Source organism: Dunckerocampus dactyliophorus, chromosome 1, assembly GCF_027744805.1.
Source record: "Dunckerocampus dactyliophorus isolate RoL2022-P2 chromosome 1, RoL_Ddac_1.1, whole genome shotgun sequence".
In the NCBI taxonomy this organism is placed as follows: Eukaryota; Metazoa; Chordata; class Actinopteri; order Syngnathiformes; family Syngnathidae; genus Dunckerocampus; species Dunckerocampus dactyliophorus.
Genome location: NC_072819.1, coordinates 40,776,956 through 40,795,803, shown reverse-complemented (window position 1 = coordinate 40,795,803; position 18,848 = coordinate 40,776,956). Strand labels below are relative to the sequence as shown.

At 38.9% G+C, this 18,848-nt stretch overlaps 4 protein-coding genes across 6 annotated transcripts; 1 reads left to right on the top strand and 3 right to left on the bottom strand.

The window, feature by feature from the left end:
* Positions 1 to 762: 762 nt before the first annotated feature.
* On the bottom strand, positions 763 to 4,144 carry oard1 (O-acyl-ADP-ribose deacylase 1). Its single transcript, XM_054783757.1, has 5 exons — positions 3,877 to 4,144; positions 3,579 to 3,744; positions 3,411 to 3,469; positions 1,105 to 1,217; positions 763 to 1,016 (listed from the first exon to the last, which is right to left on the bottom strand). Exons 1-5 carry the CDS (start codon positions 3,910 to 3,912, stop codon positions 869 to 871), a joined length of 522 nt encoding a protein of 173 aa, XP_054639732.1. The 5' UTR covers positions 3,913 to 4,144; the 3' UTR covers positions 763 to 868.
* A 347-nt stretch (positions 4,145 to 4,491) lies between these two features.
* guca1b (guanylate cyclase activator 1B) lies at positions 4,492 to 5,822 on the bottom strand. Its single transcript, XM_054781156.1, has 4 exons — positions 5,459 to 5,822; positions 5,221 to 5,370; positions 4,999 to 5,113; positions 4,492 to 4,776 (listed from the first exon to the last, which is right to left on the bottom strand). Exons 1-4 carry the CDS (start codon positions 5,660 to 5,662, stop codon positions 4,652 to 4,654), a joined length of 594 nt encoding a protein of 197 aa, XP_054637131.1. The 5' UTR covers positions 5,663 to 5,822; the 3' UTR covers positions 4,492 to 4,651.
* A 1,324-nt stretch (positions 5,823 to 7,146) lies between these two features.
* On the bottom strand, positions 7,147 to 14,326 carry LOC129182338 (serine/threonine-protein phosphatase 4 regulatory subunit 2-like). 3 transcript variants are annotated; one of them, XM_054778457.1, is made up of 9 exons: positions 13,990 to 14,326; positions 13,386 to 13,467; positions 13,099 to 13,269; positions 11,899 to 11,992; positions 11,764 to 11,801; positions 11,599 to 11,673; positions 11,306 to 11,455; positions 9,698 to 9,972; positions 7,147 to 8,258 (listed from the first exon to the last, which is right to left on the bottom strand). In XM_054778457.1, the coding sequence occupies exons 1-9, from the start codon at positions 14,021 to 14,023 to the stop codon at positions 7,966 to 7,968; spliced, it is 1,212 nt and encodes a 403-aa protein (XP_054634432.1). In that variant the 5' UTR covers positions 14,024 to 14,326; the 3' UTR covers positions 7,147 to 7,965. The 3 variants fall into 3 exon arrangements, with proteins under 3 accessions (XP_054634432.1, XP_054634340.1, XP_054634524.1); XM_054778365.1 differs by having other exon boundaries at positions 9,698 to 9,975; positions 13,990 to 14,319; XM_054778549.1 differs by lacking the exon at positions 13,990 to 14,326 and adding an exon at positions 13,606 to 13,983 and having other exon boundaries at positions 9,698 to 9,975.
* LOC129182469 (eukaryotic translation initiation factor 4E type 3-like) lies at positions 14,122 to 18,677 on the top strand. Its single transcript, XM_054778683.1, has 7 exons — positions 14,122 to 14,651; positions 15,291 to 15,363; positions 15,698 to 15,792; positions 15,867 to 15,927; positions 16,896 to 16,962; positions 17,058 to 17,213; positions 17,305 to 18,677. Exons 1-7 carry the CDS (start codon positions 14,479 to 14,481, stop codon positions 17,349 to 17,351), a joined length of 672 nt encoding a protein of 223 aa, XP_054634658.1. The 5' UTR covers positions 14,122 to 14,478; the 3' UTR covers positions 17,352 to 18,677.
* Positions 18,678 to 18,848: the final 171 nt, after the last annotated feature.

Sequence of the window (18,848 nt, the reverse complement as noted above, 5' to 3'; positions counted from 1 at the left end):
TAAAGCATTCAAAAGATGCATTAAAATACATTATGTAGTATTCTACACTATGGGTGTCAGTAATGTTACTGTAATGTTTGGTACAAGTGCCAGATTTGATTGCCGGAATGACAGGCTTTTATTGCAGGTTTGATTTATCTCACAACAGGCACTAAAATAACTAATAAAAACCTCAAATAAAAACATTGGCTACTGTTGTGGCCGTAACACATGTCACTCACTCTGCTCCCCTCAAGAACAAATTTATACAGGTATCAAAACACACAAGCACGAGTCTTATTCATGTCTTAAATGTCTTATTTACTTTTATTATATCTAATAAGAGTAATAAGAGTGTAAAGGTGACTATAGGGGTGTTAGTTCATGTCTAGAGGGCTCTAATAATGTTAAAAAAAACATACTTAGAAGGTTGTAAATAGGTTTTCTATGCTCTAACTACTAAATTATTTCATTTATAAAGAAATCTATTAGATGGAAATTTGCTTCTTAAGGTCAGGTCTGGAATCAATTAACCGTGATAACCAAGGGATTAGCATATAACATACGTCATACAACTGTCAAACTACAACCACAATATTCAGTGTTAAAAACCTGTGTTAAAGCTGAGCTTTAGTATCTTAGCAAAAGCAGAATTGAATGAAGCAGCTCTTATACTTTCGATCGTTAGACCGTGTGGTGTACCTAATGTTATGGCCAGTCACTGTAGAGAGCGAGGAAAACTACTTCCGATACCTCACCAACATATCTCAGTTGGCCTGAGTGTGCCAAAAAAGAGTTTATTAGTTTTTATTCAATGAAAACATGTAAGTGATAAACTCAAACAGTTGTGGACAAAATAACCACGACAGCTAATGCACATTTCCAAAAATCATTTGTGCATGTGTCCCTTCATCACCGTGGTTTCAGCTTTCACAGGAAGGCTGTAAACAGTGATGGAGATGTCCGTAGACTCAAAGATCTCTTCCAACATCTCTGAAACTGTTTCCCATTTCAATCGATCCAGGCCACAGCCGATACTGCCAAGGGAGAAACAAACATACGGCTGATACCAAATGTAAACATATTTGAAAAGTACTTTTTCTTAGACTTGGAAAGCATACAAACCGAGGCATCGAAATTCGTGTAACTCCGTTTTTAATACAGTGCACTTTCATGTCCTCCAAGCTCTGTCTCAAGCTGTCATAGGTTGGTTTTTGGCTCGCCTTCTTCTTTGTGATCTAAAAGTTTATGATAGAAAAATAAACATTGTTATTTTTACTCATTTTAAAGGCAACAGTGTCTGTGTCCAGAAACATGCATGTTAGGTTAATTGGAGACTCAAATTTGTGAAGTGAATGTGACTGTTTTTTTGTCTATATGCACCCTGTGAGTGACTTGTGGTCAGCCTCTCACCCAAAGTCAGCTGGGGTAGGCTCTAGCTCACCTGTGACCCTAAAAAGGACAAGAGATGTATATATTGTGTTGCATGTACAGCAGATCCCCACTATTCGAATAGCACGCTGGAAGTCAGAGATGATGCAGGCGTTCTTCCAATGCTGCCTCTCCAAAATTCACACCGCTTGCCTGTTGTAATTCCAGTAATGACTCAACACACATTAACTTCTGACCTCACTGCAGGTTTTGAGGCCATATTGTAACAAAGTTGACTATCGAGAGCTAGTGCTGCCGCAGTCACACTGGGCTCCGCCATCTTACACCTACGAGACGTCGTTATGCACATGTATGCTGTATTATTATGCTGTACATTTTATGGTTGATTGTCATATATTTATCATATATTTATAAATGATTATTGACTTTTTCTGTAAAAAAAAATGGGCGAGTTAGCCAACAAATTAAAAAAATAGTTTTTTTGAGAAGGAGAAAGTCACAAATACGCGGGGCTGTGAATGCTACAATGTGAATAGGTGGGGATCTATTGTCTAATACCACACAGAGAAGGGATGAGTGTCACCCCTGAGCTTGATCCAAGGGGGTTCCGTGTCTTGCCAAAGAGCAATATGAACAACAATCAGGGTGTCCGCTATGTGTAATTGATCGTGGCACACCACCACTACAAAATAAAAGTCGTCACACCTTAAAAATGAGGTTTTTTTTTTTTTTAACTTGAAAGCAATGTTAAAGAATATATTGTATGAATGGATATACAGTATATGCTATATAGATACAGTATATATAGCTTATTATTTATGCACATTGACTAAAATTAGTTTAAAAACAATTTAAGATATCACAGAAATGTTTCACTGCACTTTATTTTAATAAACATGCACTGTCTGCCCTGTTGGCACTTGCGCATGTGTGACCAGATAAAAGTACGCGCCTTGTGTTGATGTTGACTTTGTTCCTTATTATTATCAATCTCATTCCACTTTCTGTCATCTTTGTTTACACATTTTGCCTGGCTCTACCTGCCTCTCTGTCTTGTTTTTGTCCCACGAGCGAGCTACAAGTGGCTATCACCTTCATGCCAAGTGTCACTTAAAAATCTTGCTCTCTTGTTTCATTATAATACTTATGGCTTGTCTTCAAAGCACTGGTTGTGTGTCTAAGTTGTTCAACATTTAAACATGTAGTGTGTCCAGCTTTCGACAGTCATGCTATCGTACGCTAGCAGTAGCTCACAAGCTGATGTTGAGTAGTTCACCAAAGAATATATTTGCTTCACCTCTTAGTTTTGTTTTTTTTATAAGTGTTCTATTCAAACATGATGCCTGTATTTAATGACAAATGACACTGAGTGGAGATGTGCTTTGTAAATAAAGTACAATTTAAAAGTTGGCAGTCACATAAAACACAAATACCTCACATTTCTGTTCTTTTTGCCTAAGTAGCTTTAATAGTGGTGCAAGTTGGATACACCTGTGCTATCATAACCCTACCATAACCCTATACAGGGCAGATTTCTATAACAAAAATATTTAAATTGTTTACTTTGTTAATTGTGTTATTTTGAACTAAAAAATATATATATTTTTGAAGAATTCATTTTCCATGTATTTGTATTACTCTAAAACAGGCATCAAATTAAATGTAGGTTTGTGTCAAATAGTACAAAATTTTGTACTTTTGTACTAATAGTCACATAATACTATTGGACTAAATAGGTAACAAAAATGTGGCTTGACATTTTAGACACTCAGTTTAAGTGCTCTCAGCAACTTTGCCATGCAATTAACACTTTTGCAATGTTCTCGGTTCATGTTCTGCTGGTTGTTGAAAAACGTTAAATCAATAAGTAAATAAATAAATAAGTCATTAAAATTATTTTGTCATAATAAAAAAAATTGCCGTTGCAGCAGCAGCACAACACAGCAGAGGCAGTCCCTTGCAGCCCATCACCACAGCTTCAGAAAATTCTAGAGGAAAATTTAGGAGAAGGGAGGGGAAGATTTAGCATGTATGCTTACCAGGTAATACACAAAACGTTCGGCTCTCTTCAGTACAGCACACTGCCCTACTTGCTTTTCTGGTTGGACAGAACATGTAAGGCAAAATACATGAGTCAAATATACGTCAAAAAACATTCTCATCAACTTTTTTTTTTTTTAGACTTTCTAAAAAGAGGGCTGACTCACTCTGTCCCTTTAGCTCGTCGACTCCTCTGAACTTCTGCTTGAATGTCACTGCAATGCCTGCCCCCATGCGGCAGTCCTCGCTGATGCAGTGGGCTAGAGCCTCATCCGTGGGACATGAGAACAGATCCCCCTTGACGTGATTCAGTCTCCACCTGTCATTTGCCATCTAACCGGCAGGGGGTGTCATGGCACCATTGGAGGACGGTAGGTGAAAAGAGTAGAAATTGCTTTAAAATGTACAGGGGATAACACGGTTTAAGTAGAGTAGTAACGTTTAAAATTACATTTAAATATTTACCATTGTTGTATCCGTAATGGCTGCTTGAGAGGACATCGGTGACAGTGAAATGGGCTCTACACTGAGAACCGCTTCGAGACTTAACAGCACAAATGGAAGCAGCGCGTGGATATTACCGATTTTATACACAGTCAGAAGGCAAATCACCACATTTATGTCTTCCTTAAGTAGTGACGCTTTACTGCAGCGTGAAGCTTGTCGTGGTTGTCCGTTTAATGCTAAAATCGGGCTTTGCCAGGATACTTTGATGGCGGGCTTCACTGATATGCTCTCGTTTTTTCTCGTTCTATGTTATCGCGAGCATGTCAATAGTTAACCTTAGGTTTTAAATCTCCGCAGGGTTTATAGTATATACTTGACTATGGTGTATAAATATACATGCTTATGACGTAATACACATGCTTATGACATAATTCCTTATTTACATAAGTCCAAATAAAAAAGGTTAATGCTAATGTATGAATTAGTTGTGTATGCTAACATAGATAGATAGCCAATACATGGACACATACCTGTGTAGTATGAGAGACTGTACCATTTATTATATAAAATAAATGAAGAAAAACTGTGATGTCGGCAGCAAAAGAACAAGCAAGTAATCCACAACAAAGCAAATTAATAATCATACTATATTTTTTTTTTATTTTGAGTGTAAACGTTTCACAACTGTACATTACAGATGCTCATCGTGTGAAATGTTATATTTACATACAACAACAAGAGGATGGTGTCACACTCTGGCCCATGTGACAGACTGACAGTCCATGCTGCAGCCTTAGAAGTTCGCACTGCGTCTTTGGTCATTGATCCAGTCCCCAGGGTTGACATCCATCTGCAGCATCTTCATCACCCACTTGTCCCTCCGTGCTCCATCGATGAACTCATCCAGAGAGAGTTCGCCTTAGTAGAGTAGGGGAGGCTTATTATTTTTATATATACTATATACAGTTGACACCCACCACGCGGCTCACACCCACACCAGAACCCAGTGTAACTGCAGGGCATGGTGAGCACATTTAAGCCTTTCCGTTAACTCCCCTTAAAGCCATTGACGTGGCCTAACACGGAGCTCTTAAATCATCCACAAAACATTTTAAGCTGTCAGAAAACTGTTACGCTCACCGTCTCCGTTTTCATCAACCAGCTCAAATATCCGGTCCACTACTTGGTCTGGGGTCAGCAGATTACATTCTTCATCCAGCTCTCCGTGACAGGCTTTCTTCAGTCGATAAATAGACTTGGAGTGACAGTTGAATACATTCATTTATACATTAAAAATGCCTCATGTACTGCGTCTTGGTGTATTATGAAGACTTTGAAATGTATAATGATCTATAACGTTACCTCCACAATTTCCAGAAGCTCTGTTTTATCAATGCACCCGCTTCCATCTTTATCATACATTTTGAATGTCCATTTAAGCTTGTGCTCCAATTTCCCCCTCAGGACCAAGTTCAAAGCTGCAACATACTCGAGAAAATCAATGGTGTTGTCCTGTGTACATGAGGAGTATAACATGTTAAAAGCACATAAGACAGAGATTCATTCTCATTTCGAACGTGCAAAACGAGTCATTACTCACTCCATTCTTGTCAAAGGCTCGGAACATGTTTTCAATGTAATCTGAAGCCTCTTTGTTGTCGGCGACCCCAAAAAAACTCTTGAACTCATGCATGAACAGAGTTCCACTTGGGCATTCCACAACAAACTTTTTGTACCATTCCTGCAGCTCTGCCACATCTATTTCTTTGTCTGGGTCACTATCCTCGCTCAGACGCTGACCCATTGTGTAAAGATCACAGCACCCTGAAGACTGCAAAAATTACATCACATCAAATAATTTGACTTGACTTTTAATACAAAATTGCATGTAACACAGCCAATTTAAATTAGATGTATGTCCATGTCAGCTGCATTATGAGGCTTCCTACTGTGCTAGAATCCCATCTGAGTGTGAAGATGAGACAGAGGTTGTTATGGCTCACATGGGGGGGATTAGAAATGTCCACTTGTCAAAATCAATTGGTCCACAGACACATCATGAGGGGATTGCTGCTTTGTAACCACAGCACACATTATTCAGACTATATATCAGCTCATTGTTGTCTTGTCATTAGGTTTACTGCAGACTTGACTTTTATAACAGAGACCCCTCTCATTTCATCTGTGAGAAATGTCAGTGCTGAGAGTGCGGGGCCCTAAGAAATGGGAAACGTAATCCATGGAATCAGAATCTCAGGTCTGAGACACTGCAACTTTATTTTATCAAGCTGCCTTGCCTTTAATAAAATACGGACAGGAATGAGAAAACCTTCTTTCAGTAATCTTACTGAGGACGGAAGGTTCATGATGAGTCTGATGACTCATCCAGGTTTCAGTCTGTTATCCCCATTAGCTGTGACCTTCACACGGCAGGTTGTCTAATTGGAACTTGGTTACAGTTCATACGTATGCACAAGTTTCATTAACGCTATCTACAGAAGTCATGTTTCCAAAATCATACTTATACACACATACTTCATGAACATTTGGATAATCATACCTAGAAATAAACACCTACTTGTATAAGCAGCCCTAATTTGCCTTGTAAAGTATGAGAAAATTACTCAAATAATTTTAATTGTCCGTGGAATAACAAATGCAGTGTGTACAAGCCATTGTTTAGAGAGGACGGCATGCCATGTCCAGTACATACCTGTGCCTCTACACCTGCTGACAACAGGGATTGTGTTAATCTTAGTTGAGAAATGTCAAGGCCATCATTGATTTTCCATGATATATTGTATGTTAGTGATAGATATTTTAACAAATAAACCAGAACATTTGATGAAGATAACATACGTGACAGCCTATCTACTGTATATAAGCAATGTCAGTATTGATTTACTATACAATACCGTGCAAATGTCTTAAGGCACCACTTAGTTGAAATTACTTCTGACACTTTCCACAGCGGCCACGTTGTAAATTAAACAACGGGAATGATAACAGCATTAGCATTGCTATTAATCATTTTACCAAGGTCTTACCGAGGAGGTTCCAGCAACTTTACATTGTTGTGCATTGTTCTAGTCTGGTGTATTTGTTTAGATAATTGCATTTGTCATGCAGTCTTACGACCGGTTTTGAGGCACATGGCACTGCATACAGCGTTGAATCAAACAGAAATCAACACTAAACTCTGATGTTCTACATTTTGAATAGCATAACTTTCTTGCCTGAAACCTAATTATACTGCATGTATGTTGTAACAACAAAACTTCTCACACAGTTTTTTTAGGCTTTATTGCTTTCCATGAATACAATGAAAGAAGCATTCATTTTCCAACTATTTTTACTTTCTCAAGTGAATGTGTATTACAAGTCTACAAAAATGGATTCACAGGCATGTATTGTAAAAAACCAGAGCTCTCAAAAACGAGGCATGGGTATACCTATGTGATTAGAGGGAAGAACAGTAAAGGTACTTTGTGTTCTCTTTACAGAAATACAAATACTGTACTCTAAAACCAACGAGTCACAACAGGAAACTTATTCACTTAACTGCAGTTTTTTGTTTTATGTCCACTATCCTTCAAGGAATTAGTGCAATATTAATACAAATTTACTTGATGTTATGTTTTTCATAGAAAAAAAAAATGAAGGGGAGCCAGATGTTCTTGACCATCTGGAGAGACACGTTCTTGATATCATTCTTCCTGTCAAAACAACTACGGTTAGACTAAAACAACTCAGGCTGTCAATGTAGGTTTAGAAATACATGCCAATGATGTTACTGAAACACAGCTCATGTAAGTGCTAAATCATCAAGGTCTGGTTTTAACATTCAGAGGGGGGAAAAAAAAGCTTTGAAAGCAGTAAACTTTGAAAACACTGTCTCCATAATTTCCTTCCTAACACCCAATACTGAGACCAGCTGAAATGTGTCCATTACCAGCTCAAACTGAAGGAGGACAAACGTTCCTTCTTGTGAGGAACCTCCAGGTCCCCATCGCTCCTTCTGCTGGAGCCTAGAGTTCCACAGTGCTACAGTGTTCCTTGGTGTGGTATTATACAGTGTCAAGAGTCAGTTGTGTTGTCAGGCTTGCATTAGTCATTTTGCCCTGACTCTGTGTCAGTCTTTGTGCAATTTGAATTATCTGCATCGCCCCCTGTTGACAAGTTGGGTGAATTACCAGAAGAGGAGAGGCCCAGCTTGATGCTGGCCAGGCAGTCTCCGTCACTGATGCTGCTGCTGCTGTCCTCAGTGTCTTGCTCAGAGTGTGTATTCTCATGTTGTGGTCTCTCAGGTTGGTCCACGGTGATGTCATGGTTAAGAAGATGGGCCTCCTCCCTTTCGGCTGCCTCTTTTTCAGGTAATCCTGTCTGTGAGCTACTGGGCCCTGAGAAAGAGGAGGAACAAGTGCAATTTTCTTTTTTAAAAACACACTATAAAGCCCCAAACAGAAGTTATTTGCTTCACTGATCTTAAAATGACTTTCCATTTATTTGTTTCTTATTCACCACCAGTATGTAATTTAAGGTTAGCACATTGCTTCTGTGTTTACCAACCCCTGAAATGTCATGGAAGTACTATAGACACCAGGGGAAAAAAAGAAAACTAGAATTAATCGGTGACCTTCTTTTTTTTTTCCAAGAAAATACATATTTTTTTTCTATTTCGCAAGCGACAATGTTAAGCATCAATTTCTTCGACAGTGTATACCGACCAAGCGACAGCATGCGGCTTACCTCGAGTGTGTGCTGTTCATTTTATGAAAGGGCTTTAGCGGTTCTATTATTTTCTGTCATGTCCCCAATGGGGGACAGAAATGTTTTTCTTGAAATACTATTGAGAAACTGAGAATATCTATTTATTTATCTGTACTATACAGACTGAACTCGAAACTGAAACCAGCGAAATGCAACAAAATGGAAAGCAGTAAAGCATACGTATTTAAGAGTTAAATTGCAATCCGAGTATGACAAATTCATACATGTTGGCAGGTCTGCACTAATATTAAAGTCCTCCCTGCCCCTCACGCACCCCCTGAATGTTCACCACACCCGCCGAGGGGAGCCCACCCCACTATTTGAGAAGCACTGTTTTATACAAACTCACAATTTTAAGTAATACATATGATATACCAGTAGGTGTAAATATCGCTCTGAAAACATTCCTGTCTACTTTTTGCATTTTTAATGACCTTTTTGGATGTGTTTCAAATAGATTTTAGACTTGTTTGACCATTTGAACAGCTTCAACAACTTTAAGCTTTTACAGCACAATCCATTACACCCCTCTGTATGTTCCACACAGCATCAAAAAGCGTGTAGTTATATTTCAATTTAGGTTTATTATATATACAGTGGTTACTTTATTTTTAAGACAATTACCGTATTTTCTGGACTATAAGTCACACTTTTTTTCATGGTTTGGCTGGTCCTGCGACTTGTACCCCAGCTGATCAAAAGTTTAAGACCACACGCTATAAAAGCCAAAATCTGCTCAAAATGTTCGTTTTCAGTCAGGTATTCACACTGTCATACCCTCCTGATGGTTAAATCTAAGAAGCTTTCTCTTTTTGAACGTGGTCGGATTGTCAAGCTGCATAAGCAAGGCCTCCCGGAGCGTGCCATTGCTGCTGAGGTTGGGAGCAGTAAATCAATCATTCTAAATCATGATCAGGAGTATATATGTTTTTTTTCCCTCTTCATTGTGCATTTTTGACTGGTGCGACTTATAGTTCGGAAAATACGGTATGTTACAATGTTACTTCAAATGTGGCCTGTACAGTTTACAAGGTAAAATTCTGTGGAAATCAGACTATGAAGAACTCACCTGGATCCTCTAAGATAGACTGTGAAGATGCTTCACTTTTGTGCGCTTGACCGCAAGAGTCTTCTGAAGATTCTGGCACCGGTGAAGAGTTATCTGTGCCTTTACGCGAGTATTCCTTGTTTTCACATTTTGTGTCACCCTCCTCCTGCTTTTTGTCAACCTTTAGCCTCTTGCTGTTGTGCTTCTCAGCATCGGAGTCCTCGGCATCATCCTCAGGATGTTTATTCTTTGTCCTGGTGCGTGGCGTTATTTCACCTCCCATGAGTGAACCATCGCTGCTGTAAAAATAGATATGTGAGATCTTTAGAACATACTTCCTGATGTACAAGTACGTACAACAATTAAAAAAAAACACTACTATAATTGCACTCAGGGTGGGACAAACATGATCTCATGGTACTGTGTTGATAAAACTGGATCAAACTGATGTCACACTTTTTCATACAATTTGGACTTTTTATATATAATGTGCATCGCTGTTTCAGTAATTGCTCATCTATACAAAATACAGTGAAGGCTCAAATAATTATATCCAGTGTTTACCCAACCATTATATTAGGGGGGTGCCCCGCTACTTCAAGGAGGTCAAGTTATTTTAATTTTACTTACTTTTTTAAAAATATAGTGATAGATCACAGAGGTAATGTTCTGTAATATTTCATATCGAAGAACAAACAACCTCATCAAGGACAGCACACGTCCACAACACTCATTCTTCACACTCCTACCATCAGGCAGACGCTACAGGAGTTTGTAGGTCCAGGACCACAAGGCTGGCAAACAGCTTTTACCCACAGGTCATCAGGCTTCTCAACGAAGCACTAACACACGCCGCACGTAACACACACACACACACACGCACTTATAACACTTTATTTATTGATATGAATGTTTCTTCTGTTGTTGTCACTTAATTTATTGGTATTAATGTTTCTTTTGTTATTATTCATTTTCTTGTGTTTTCTTTCTTTTTTTGGGAGAATTTCATTGCATAATATAACTACCTGTTTTACTATGCATATGACAATAAGTGAATCATGAATATAGAACAAATCTATACATTGTCCTAATATTAAACAAACTGATTAGCTTTATCTTACTTGCACATCATGTCAGTTCTGTCTCTACATGGTCACATTTACAATATGACATCTGCTCTTGCGTGTGGAGGAGCGATCGCCTTAATTAAATGACATGTCTTTATTTTGACTTTTTGGAGTTTTTCTCGTGCTTTCTGAGAGTTTATGAAATGTAACTGAGGAGTAGCAATTGCAATAACGTCAGCTACAACGCACGTTTGCATTGGTGAATTGACTATCAGCCCAATCCCACCCAAACCAAACACACGCATGCACACACAGGCTGTGCTTGTACTCTCCCCAAATATAACTGCAGAGGAGCGGTCACGTTACAGTTGGCTATGCTGCACATGCACGTGTGTGCTTGTGCCCCCATCCCAAGACCAAATGATTCTCTTCCATAATATGCTGACATTTTGTTATCTCAGTATCATGACACTATCAGTATCACGAGAAAAATATTGCAAAAATATCACTCAGCGATTACCACTCCTCGTCTAGACATCAACACTATACAGGTACATCCCACCTGATGTGATGCTCCGCCTCCTCCTCCTCCTCTGTGATGGGCTCCTTGCTGACTTCACACTCAGGTAGGCCATTGGTGGAAAGTGATGGCGACAATGAAAGCTTGGGTCTGTTGAGCAGTGTCGGCATGCCTGGTCCGTTTACATTTCGACTGCAAAAAAAGTTCATTTATTGTACATACATGGAAAAGTATGAAGACAACAATTGATATAAACACTAAAGTAACCAAATGGTTCCTCGTGGTACTGTATGAGGACGTTTCGGAGCTGTGGAACTTCTATTAATGGCCCCCACCTGTCTGAGCATAGAGGTGAGTTACCAGGAAACATTACTCCATTCATTCTGTTGGAACTGGATGCCCTGTTTTTCCTTTTAAAAAAATGAAAGGAACAAAAACAACTGTCAGTTAAGCAGCAAATGCTCAACACAAATGTAAAGCATGACAGTGAATGTACTTACTCTGATGTCGAGTACACACAGCTGACTACCATTACATTCTGTAAGCCATAGAGAAATAGTAACCTTAAAACACATCTAACAACACTTATGAATGATACGTGCACTGAATACATGTAATATACAGTATGTACGAACCTTTTCTATACCCCTGAGGAACTTGTCTGTTCCAGAATAGTTTCTCTTAGGGTCGGTGAGCAGTTCACATAGACGCTGAATGGTGAATGGGATTCTGGGAAAGTTACCAAGAGATATGTTTAGAAAAAGTCACATGCAGTCGTCTAACCTCTATCACCAAAACAGAATTTGAAATGTTGTCAAAACTCGCAGTACAGGAGCTGACAGAGCAAACACATGCACTGCACCCTTCTCGGCTAGTCACATGCCATACAGTAGAGTCAAAAATCTAATAATGGATCTTGTTAAAAATGTATTCACATTTGTCTGAAACACAAAAATGAGCAGTAGTATTTATTTTCTAGTCCGTTTAGCTGCTTACAGTAATTCTTCATTTAGGCGTCATTCCATAACATTGTCATAAAGTAAAAAATATGTATCGTTTAATCTGTTAGAGAAAGTTGACAACTTACAGTGGTGTGACAAAATGTTTGCCCCCTTTGTGATTTCTTTGCATGTTTCTCACTATTAAATGTTTCATATCATCAAACAAATTTAAATATTAGTCAATGACAACACAACTGAGCACAAAATGCAGGTTTTAAATTAAACTTATTAAGAGAGGAAAAAATGCCAAAACTACATGGCCCTGTGTGAGTCAGTCCTTGCCCCCTAAACCTAACAACTGGTTCGGCCACCCTTAGCAGCAACAACTGTAATCAAGTGTTTGTGATAACGTGCAATGAGTCTCTTACAGGACTGTGGGGGAATTTTGGGGGGGCAATCATTTTTTCACACAGGGCCATGAAGGTTTGGATTTTTCTTCTCCTTTAATAATAAAATTTAAAAACTGCATTTGTTTTCAACTGTGTTGTCATTGACTAATATTACAATGTTTTGATGATCTGAAACATTTAAGTCTGACAAACCTGAAAAAAAAATCAGCAAGGGGCAAACACTTTTTCCCACTACTGTAGTCAAAAAAGTAGCATAACCGCAAAAGTAATTATATAGAATAAATTATATTATATAAATATATTTCAATATTACATTTGCATGCTTTCATCATTTTTGCCGTTTCATTTTAATTCAACATTTGCCTTCAACTCATGAAGATGCAGAATACTTCTGAGACCATGTGCATTATCAGATAACTGCTGCTGCTTCACACATTTGAGTGTAACAAACAGTAATTGCATTTCGTCTGGAATCTTAACTCACCCATTGTAGCTGTCAACTATTTTTAAGATCCTGTTCTTCATCTCCTCAAAGGGAACATGTTCGACATTGGGATTGTGAGGGCCTCTCTGCTCTGGTGTGGATGCATGGAAATCATCTATGACCTTCTCCAATTTGAACATGAAGTAGGATTTGAATTGTGGCCATGGGATCCTAAGGGAGATCAGATCAGATTTGCACACATCAGGTATGCAAAAGAATAATAGCAAACATTTGTTGATATAACTGAATGAAAATGTGTCAACAGTGTTCGCTGTGTAGTAACTCACAGTGATTCCCCCGTCTTGGCAACATGACACAGGAATTGCTCCAATGCTGGACTTGTGTCCCTTTTCACTTTCTTCTCAAAATCTGCAAATGACGACATTAAGGTTTTGTGATCCTGGCTAAAGGGAAGCGCACAATACGCTTACTAGACGGAATCGAGAAGCGAGCAATTGAGCATGAAAATTGCTGAAATGCTTGTTTCAGGCACTTTAATGGTCTTACATTGTGATTCAGTCAAGATGAGTCGACTGGCAGGGTTAAAAACAAGTAAACGTCACGCCATTAAATCGTCACACACCAATTACAAAAAACAGCGGTTCAATTGAAAGTTGCCGTATGGTAGCGTGCATGTTTATAATAATTTGCATAATCACTTGCAATAAAGTCACCAATAAAAGGGGGCAGACGTTTCAAATAAAATAATAAGGGGAATCGCCTTGCTAGGTGCAGCAGACATCACTGTGCGCTTGCTGCCTCTTGTCTGTAAGCTAAGTTGCGGTCACGTAGTTAGCAACCACTAGCGAGTCCACTGAGTGTAGAAAAATAAATATGACAAAAACTCTCATGAATGCAGCAGCACTTATTTGTAGTAACTAGAAAGTTTGCCTTGAAACGCTTCCAATAACGCCTCGGTGTCCATCGCTGTCTCCGGGCACAGGAAGGAAATACTTGCTAGTTAGCAATAGCAGGTAGCAACACAACAAAGCTGGTCGGGGTGAAGACTGCGCATGTCAGCGTTGACGTCACACGTTTACGGAAGTTTGTATTGCCAAGGCGTCAAAAATAGCCTTTTCTGTGGAACAGATACTGAACTAGAATGAAACTCCCACAACAGTATATACGACGAATGGTTTTCTGTGGACGTCAGAGGTCATACTTGTAGTTTGCCATATTCATACGTCGCGCGTCATCGTTTTTTGTTGTGAGGGCACCATCCCGTGAAGCAGCGAATGAGTCAGCAGCCGATCAACAGATTTACTTGAACCTAACAACATGCGCATGTAACACGCGATCTGAGGTGGAAACAACGTCATAAGACGACTGCTTGTTTTTTTATTTATATAAAGCCTTTCCGAGTTCTCAGAGGACGCAACAATGGCAGTCCCGGTAGCTGCCACGTTACATTTGATTTCTCCATCAAGCCCGGTGGGTCTCCTGGAGCCGAACATTCACATAGGAGGTAGAGACACAGATTTGGGAAGCTGCTCAAACAATAAAGAGGATGACACTCTGCCCTTACATTCTGCCTGGACGTTCTGGCTTGACAGGTAAGTTCCACTAAAGTTATTATTCCCTCATCTGAGCTATTAAGAGAACAAAGAAAAGGGGTCACAATTAGCATCTTTTTGTTTGAATTGATAATATACAAATTACATTGATACTGAAATGACTTTACTGTGCCTTTTCTGCCATCTGGTGTTCTCTTTGACCTACATTCACAAGACACCTGCTTGCTAGGCTTCTAAAATAAATACAATGCTCACACATACTAGACTAGACCTGATTTCAGGCCAGGTCAAGTTCACTATGTATTCACATGTTAGTTTTGGATCAGGTTTTATTGTTGCAAACTTGTTGGACCCCTCCAAGGTTTTATAACACAAGCCACAAGGCCCTACTCCACTTGTTATTTCACAGTGAATTTAATGTTGAAAAACAGCAAGTGTTACACAAGGTACTTCGTGTAGTACATGTTAAGAGGTTGCTGAGTTTTAATGAGGTCAGTGTTGTTTACTTGCTGTTTCGTCACCAGATTTCCACCTCCATGCTGTCTCTTTGATCGTCAATTCACCAGAATGTGTCACACACCCTGAAAAGAATAAAAAAAAACATTCAGAACATGTCAGACAGGCGATTTTTGAGATGCCGAGGGCAAGAGCGATTTAATTAAATATCTCCTCTCTCAGATCTCTCCCAGGAACTACAGCAGCTGAATGTGAGTCTAACCTGAAGAAAATCTACACAGTCGAGACCGTCCAGGCAAGATTTATAATATTTCATAGTTTTGCTGCAAAACAAGCTCCATCATGTGCACTGTTTATACCATCACAAGATGGTTAGCATTCACATTTATATGTAAGGCTCGGATTACCATCACTTTATAGACACATATTCTTTAATCTGTGGGACGAATGATATTCATCACAGCTGTTACAGTAGAATCTTGCAGATGTCAAGTTCCTCATAAGATAAAGCACAATAAAATCCTCTAGCTGGGATTTCCACTCAGTAAAATGTGAAATATTAACAAGCTGACACGGTTTTTACTTCCTTGACCATAAACCGGGCCAAATAAAATATTTGTTTCCTCTAGAACTTTTGGAGAGTTTACAACAACATACCCAGTGTTTCCATCTTGCCACTGAGGTGCAGCTATCACCTCATGAGAGGTGAAAGAAAACCACTCTGGTGGGTAAAATGAAGTATAAATATGTGGAATGGATACTTGTTCATACTTATGTTGTCTGATGGTTCCCATATAGGGAAGAAGAAAGCAATGCTAAAGGTGGCGTTTGGAGGTTGAAAGTACCAAAAGAGTGCACTGTGAGTAATTCAAATGAAAGGATGAAATAGCTTTTATTTTCCATGTACAGTGGAACCTTGGTTTTTGTACACCCCGGTTTTGGTAGGATTCCTTTTTGGGTGAAAATTATTGCCACAATATATCGGTTTTCAGACACCATCACTATTATTGTACAGCCAAACAGTGCGCCTAACAAACTCGAGCCCAAACAAAGCATCCACACTTTGGTGACTCAGTCTCTGTGAAGAATGGATAGGGGTTGTTTTAGAGTTTGGACACTACAGTATATACCGACTCTGGCTATAGAATCCTTTTTATCATTATTATGTGTATGTGTGTGGTTTATTTGTTCATAGAATGCACACAGAATGATGAACAACTCTGTATCTGTCGCCTTCCTTCCTCCTTTCAAGCACTGCACAGTGCGATGAGGAGGCGATCAAGCACACTGCACGTTTCTGAGCGTTAGAGGAATCTGTGCTTTTCCGGAAACAACTCGTAGTAAAGTAGCATCCGTTACAATGATTGTAAAGTGAAGGTTTCTTAGTTAACACAGTTTAAAGGGGGAATAGTTTAAAAGAGACACATAACAGATAGTGAGCTGGCCTGTGTATGTAATGATGATTGTACCTACTGCTGGGGTTTAGTTTACATGCTGAAAACAAAGCAAAATACATCTAAACAGCAAATTAAATGGATAAATGTACATTTACCGCCACTTTTGCCTTTACAAGACTAGCAAACACAGTCATGGGGGGGGGCTGGTGAGCCACGCGGACGCTGTTCCCTTTACAAACTTACACAATTTTAAAACGTGTTTTGTGTGAAAATGTTTGGGTGTCTGGAACGGATTATTTGGATTTGCACCATTTCTTATTGGAAGATTTGATTTGGTTTCCATTGGTTTCGGTTTTCATCTGACCTTTTGGAACGGATTAATGACCAAAACGGAGGTTCCACCGTAATAACATTTCCTTGGTGTTTACAGTCTGCTGTGTGGAAGGAATTGCTCCTGGCCACCATTGGGGAACAGTTCAGTGATTATTGTGCTGCAGGTAAACGTCTTTATTCAGTAATGTTTTGTTTCGGTAACTGTGACACAAGGCAAAAAATAATCTATAGTCAGTATTTAATTGACTGTGACTGACAGACGATGAAGTGGTCGGTGTCAGCGTCAGTGTAAGAGACAGAGAAGATGTCGTTCAGGTCTGGAATGGAAACGCTTCTTGTGCTGAGGAGTCCAACATTTTAGGCAGGATCCAGAAGCTCCTTCCACAGACGCAGTTTAAAGCAGTGTTTTACAAACGTGAGTACTGTATTTCTTCACATTGTGTGTTTCCGCAATGATTTCAGGCTTATAAATGGAAATAATGCTGACTTGTTTTTTGTCATTACAGCTCATAAGGAGCATCACGCTTTTGAAGGAGGCCGATCACGATATTAGCACATTTTGTACTTTAAAGCACATTGTCGGCTACAATACTTGGGGCACATTTTGAAGCAGTTGAGCTGACTTTGTTATGGCACTGATGGATCCCTCATCCACGCTATTATTGTTCATAACATCTGAAATTATTTTTGCTTGCTTTTAGTACATACTTTATTACTAACTTGTTTTTATATTGCAAACTTGTGCAAAAACAACCAAAATATCTTATCTATAGCCATGTAGGGTTGGGTGTTGGGTGAGTCACAGTTGTGGTATATTTTGTGTATTTTCTGGATCCCATATAAAGCTAAAGCTCACAAATTATACCTTTTTTAAAAATCTCACAGTTTTTCCCCCGTTTTTATGTTAAGGCTAAAGTAAAGTTCCTTATAGTGAATGCAGTCAGGTATACTTGACTGCTGCAACTTTAGCAGATCATTGCACTTTTTTTTTTTTAAATAGACTTTTGGGTAAATGCGTATTGCGAAATGTTTGTTCTTGTTACACTGACCCCAGTGAATAACACTCAAGTAGTTCCTGAGGAATATGATTGTGCAATCAGTTCTAGTATATTAGCAAAAAATAACAAACAAGAAAAAATCATCAATGATTTGGGTTGTTTAGGCTGTTGTTGTTGTCTTTGCCCGAAACAAGCACTTTGTTGTTATTAGTCTATCCCTTGAGGTAAAACTGATAGAAGGGAAAACTAAAACACACTTTCTGACAAAGGGTAGCGCTGTTTTCATTTCCTGTTTGTTTTATTTTTTCTTTACAACTTTTAATAGTAGCTGAATCAATGCATTGTTTTCAAGGGTGTTTCAAGGATACGTGAAACTCACGTGTTAAAGCACAATCTCAGTATATCTCACAGTGATAGCATTATTTTTTTCTTTAACCTGAAATGTAGCATGATTGCTTTTAATCTGAAATTTGGGGACTTTTTATGACTGAAAAACTTTCGAATTAGTTTAATTTCAGAATCAATGGTCATCACACTAAAGACACTTGTTTGGAATGAACAGCAAACAGAATATTGTCATGTCATTTGAGGCCGTTTCTATGAGGCATTATTACTACTTATTACTAAATTTGACAAAAAGGCTGCCACAGTATCTTCAAATCAGAAATATTGAAATGTTAACATTGCCGATGACTTCATGGGGGGGGAGCATGTATGCTTGCACATATGCAGATGACCTTTCACTCTTGAGATCTCAGACCTTTGTAACTGTTGATCTTGGATGGTGCCTTGTGTTTACCAGCAAACAATGTTAGTTGTCATACGCTCTGCATGTCTGTTTGTCTTAGTTGTGTTTGAAAAATAAAGAGTGTAAAACCTTCCAAAATGCACTTGTCTTCTAGATTCATTTGTCATTCAGTCAGTTGGCCACAGCAACGCTTCAATTTCCTTTTCTGATCAATGAATAGGATTGTCACCTGCCAGCCAGAGAAATATGGACTAAAGGGAAATGTCACCATCTGGTGGCTGTAGCCGTGCACTCAAAAACATTT

Coding starts and splice junctions, on each gene's coding strand:
- oard1 (XM_054783757.1), bottom strand. CDS start 3,912: ATGTCCTCTCAAGCAGCCATTACGGATACAACAATG. Junction 3,745..3,876: donor CCATTACGGATACAACAATG/GTAAATATTTAA, acceptor CCTGCCGGTTAG/ATGGCAAATGACAGGTGGAG. Junction 3,470..3,578: donor CGACGAGCTAAAGGGACAGA/GTGAGTCAGCCC, acceptor CTGTCCAACCAG/AAAAGCAAGTAGGGCAGTGT.
- guca1b (XM_054781156.1), bottom strand. CDS start 5,662: ATGGGTCAGCGTCTGAGCGAGGATAGTGACCCAGACAAAGAAATAGAT. Junction 5,114..5,220: donor AGCTTCTGGAAATTGTGGAG/GTAACGTTATAG, acceptor TGTCACTCCAAG/TCTATTTATCGACTGAAGAA. Junction 4,777..4,998: donor GGTTGATGAAAACGGAGACG/GTGAGCGTAACA, acceptor TACTCTACTAAG/GCGAACTCTCTCTGGATGAG.
- LOC129182338 (XM_054778365.1), bottom strand. CDS start 14,023: ATGGACACCGAGGCGTTATTGGAAGCGTTTCAAG. Junction 11,802..11,898: donor TCCTCAGGGGTATAGAAAAG/GTTCGTACATAC, acceptor TATGGCTTACAG/AATGTAATGGTAGTCAGCTG. Junction 11,674..11,763: donor TGTGTGTACTCGACATCAGA/GTAAGTACATTC, acceptor TTTTTTTAAAAG/GAAAAACAGGGCATCCAGTT.
- LOC129182469 (XM_054778683.1), top strand. CDS start 14,479: ATGGCAGTCCCGGTAGCTGCCACGTTACATTTGATTTCTCCATCAAGC. Junction 14,652..15,290: donor TGGACGTTCTGGCTTGACAG/GTAAGTTCCACT, acceptor CTCCTCTCTCAG/ATCTCTCCCAGGAACTACAG. Junction 15,928..16,895: donor AAGTACCAAAAGAGTGCACT/GTGAGTAATTCA, acceptor TGGTGTTTACAG/TCTGCTGTGTGGAAGGAATT.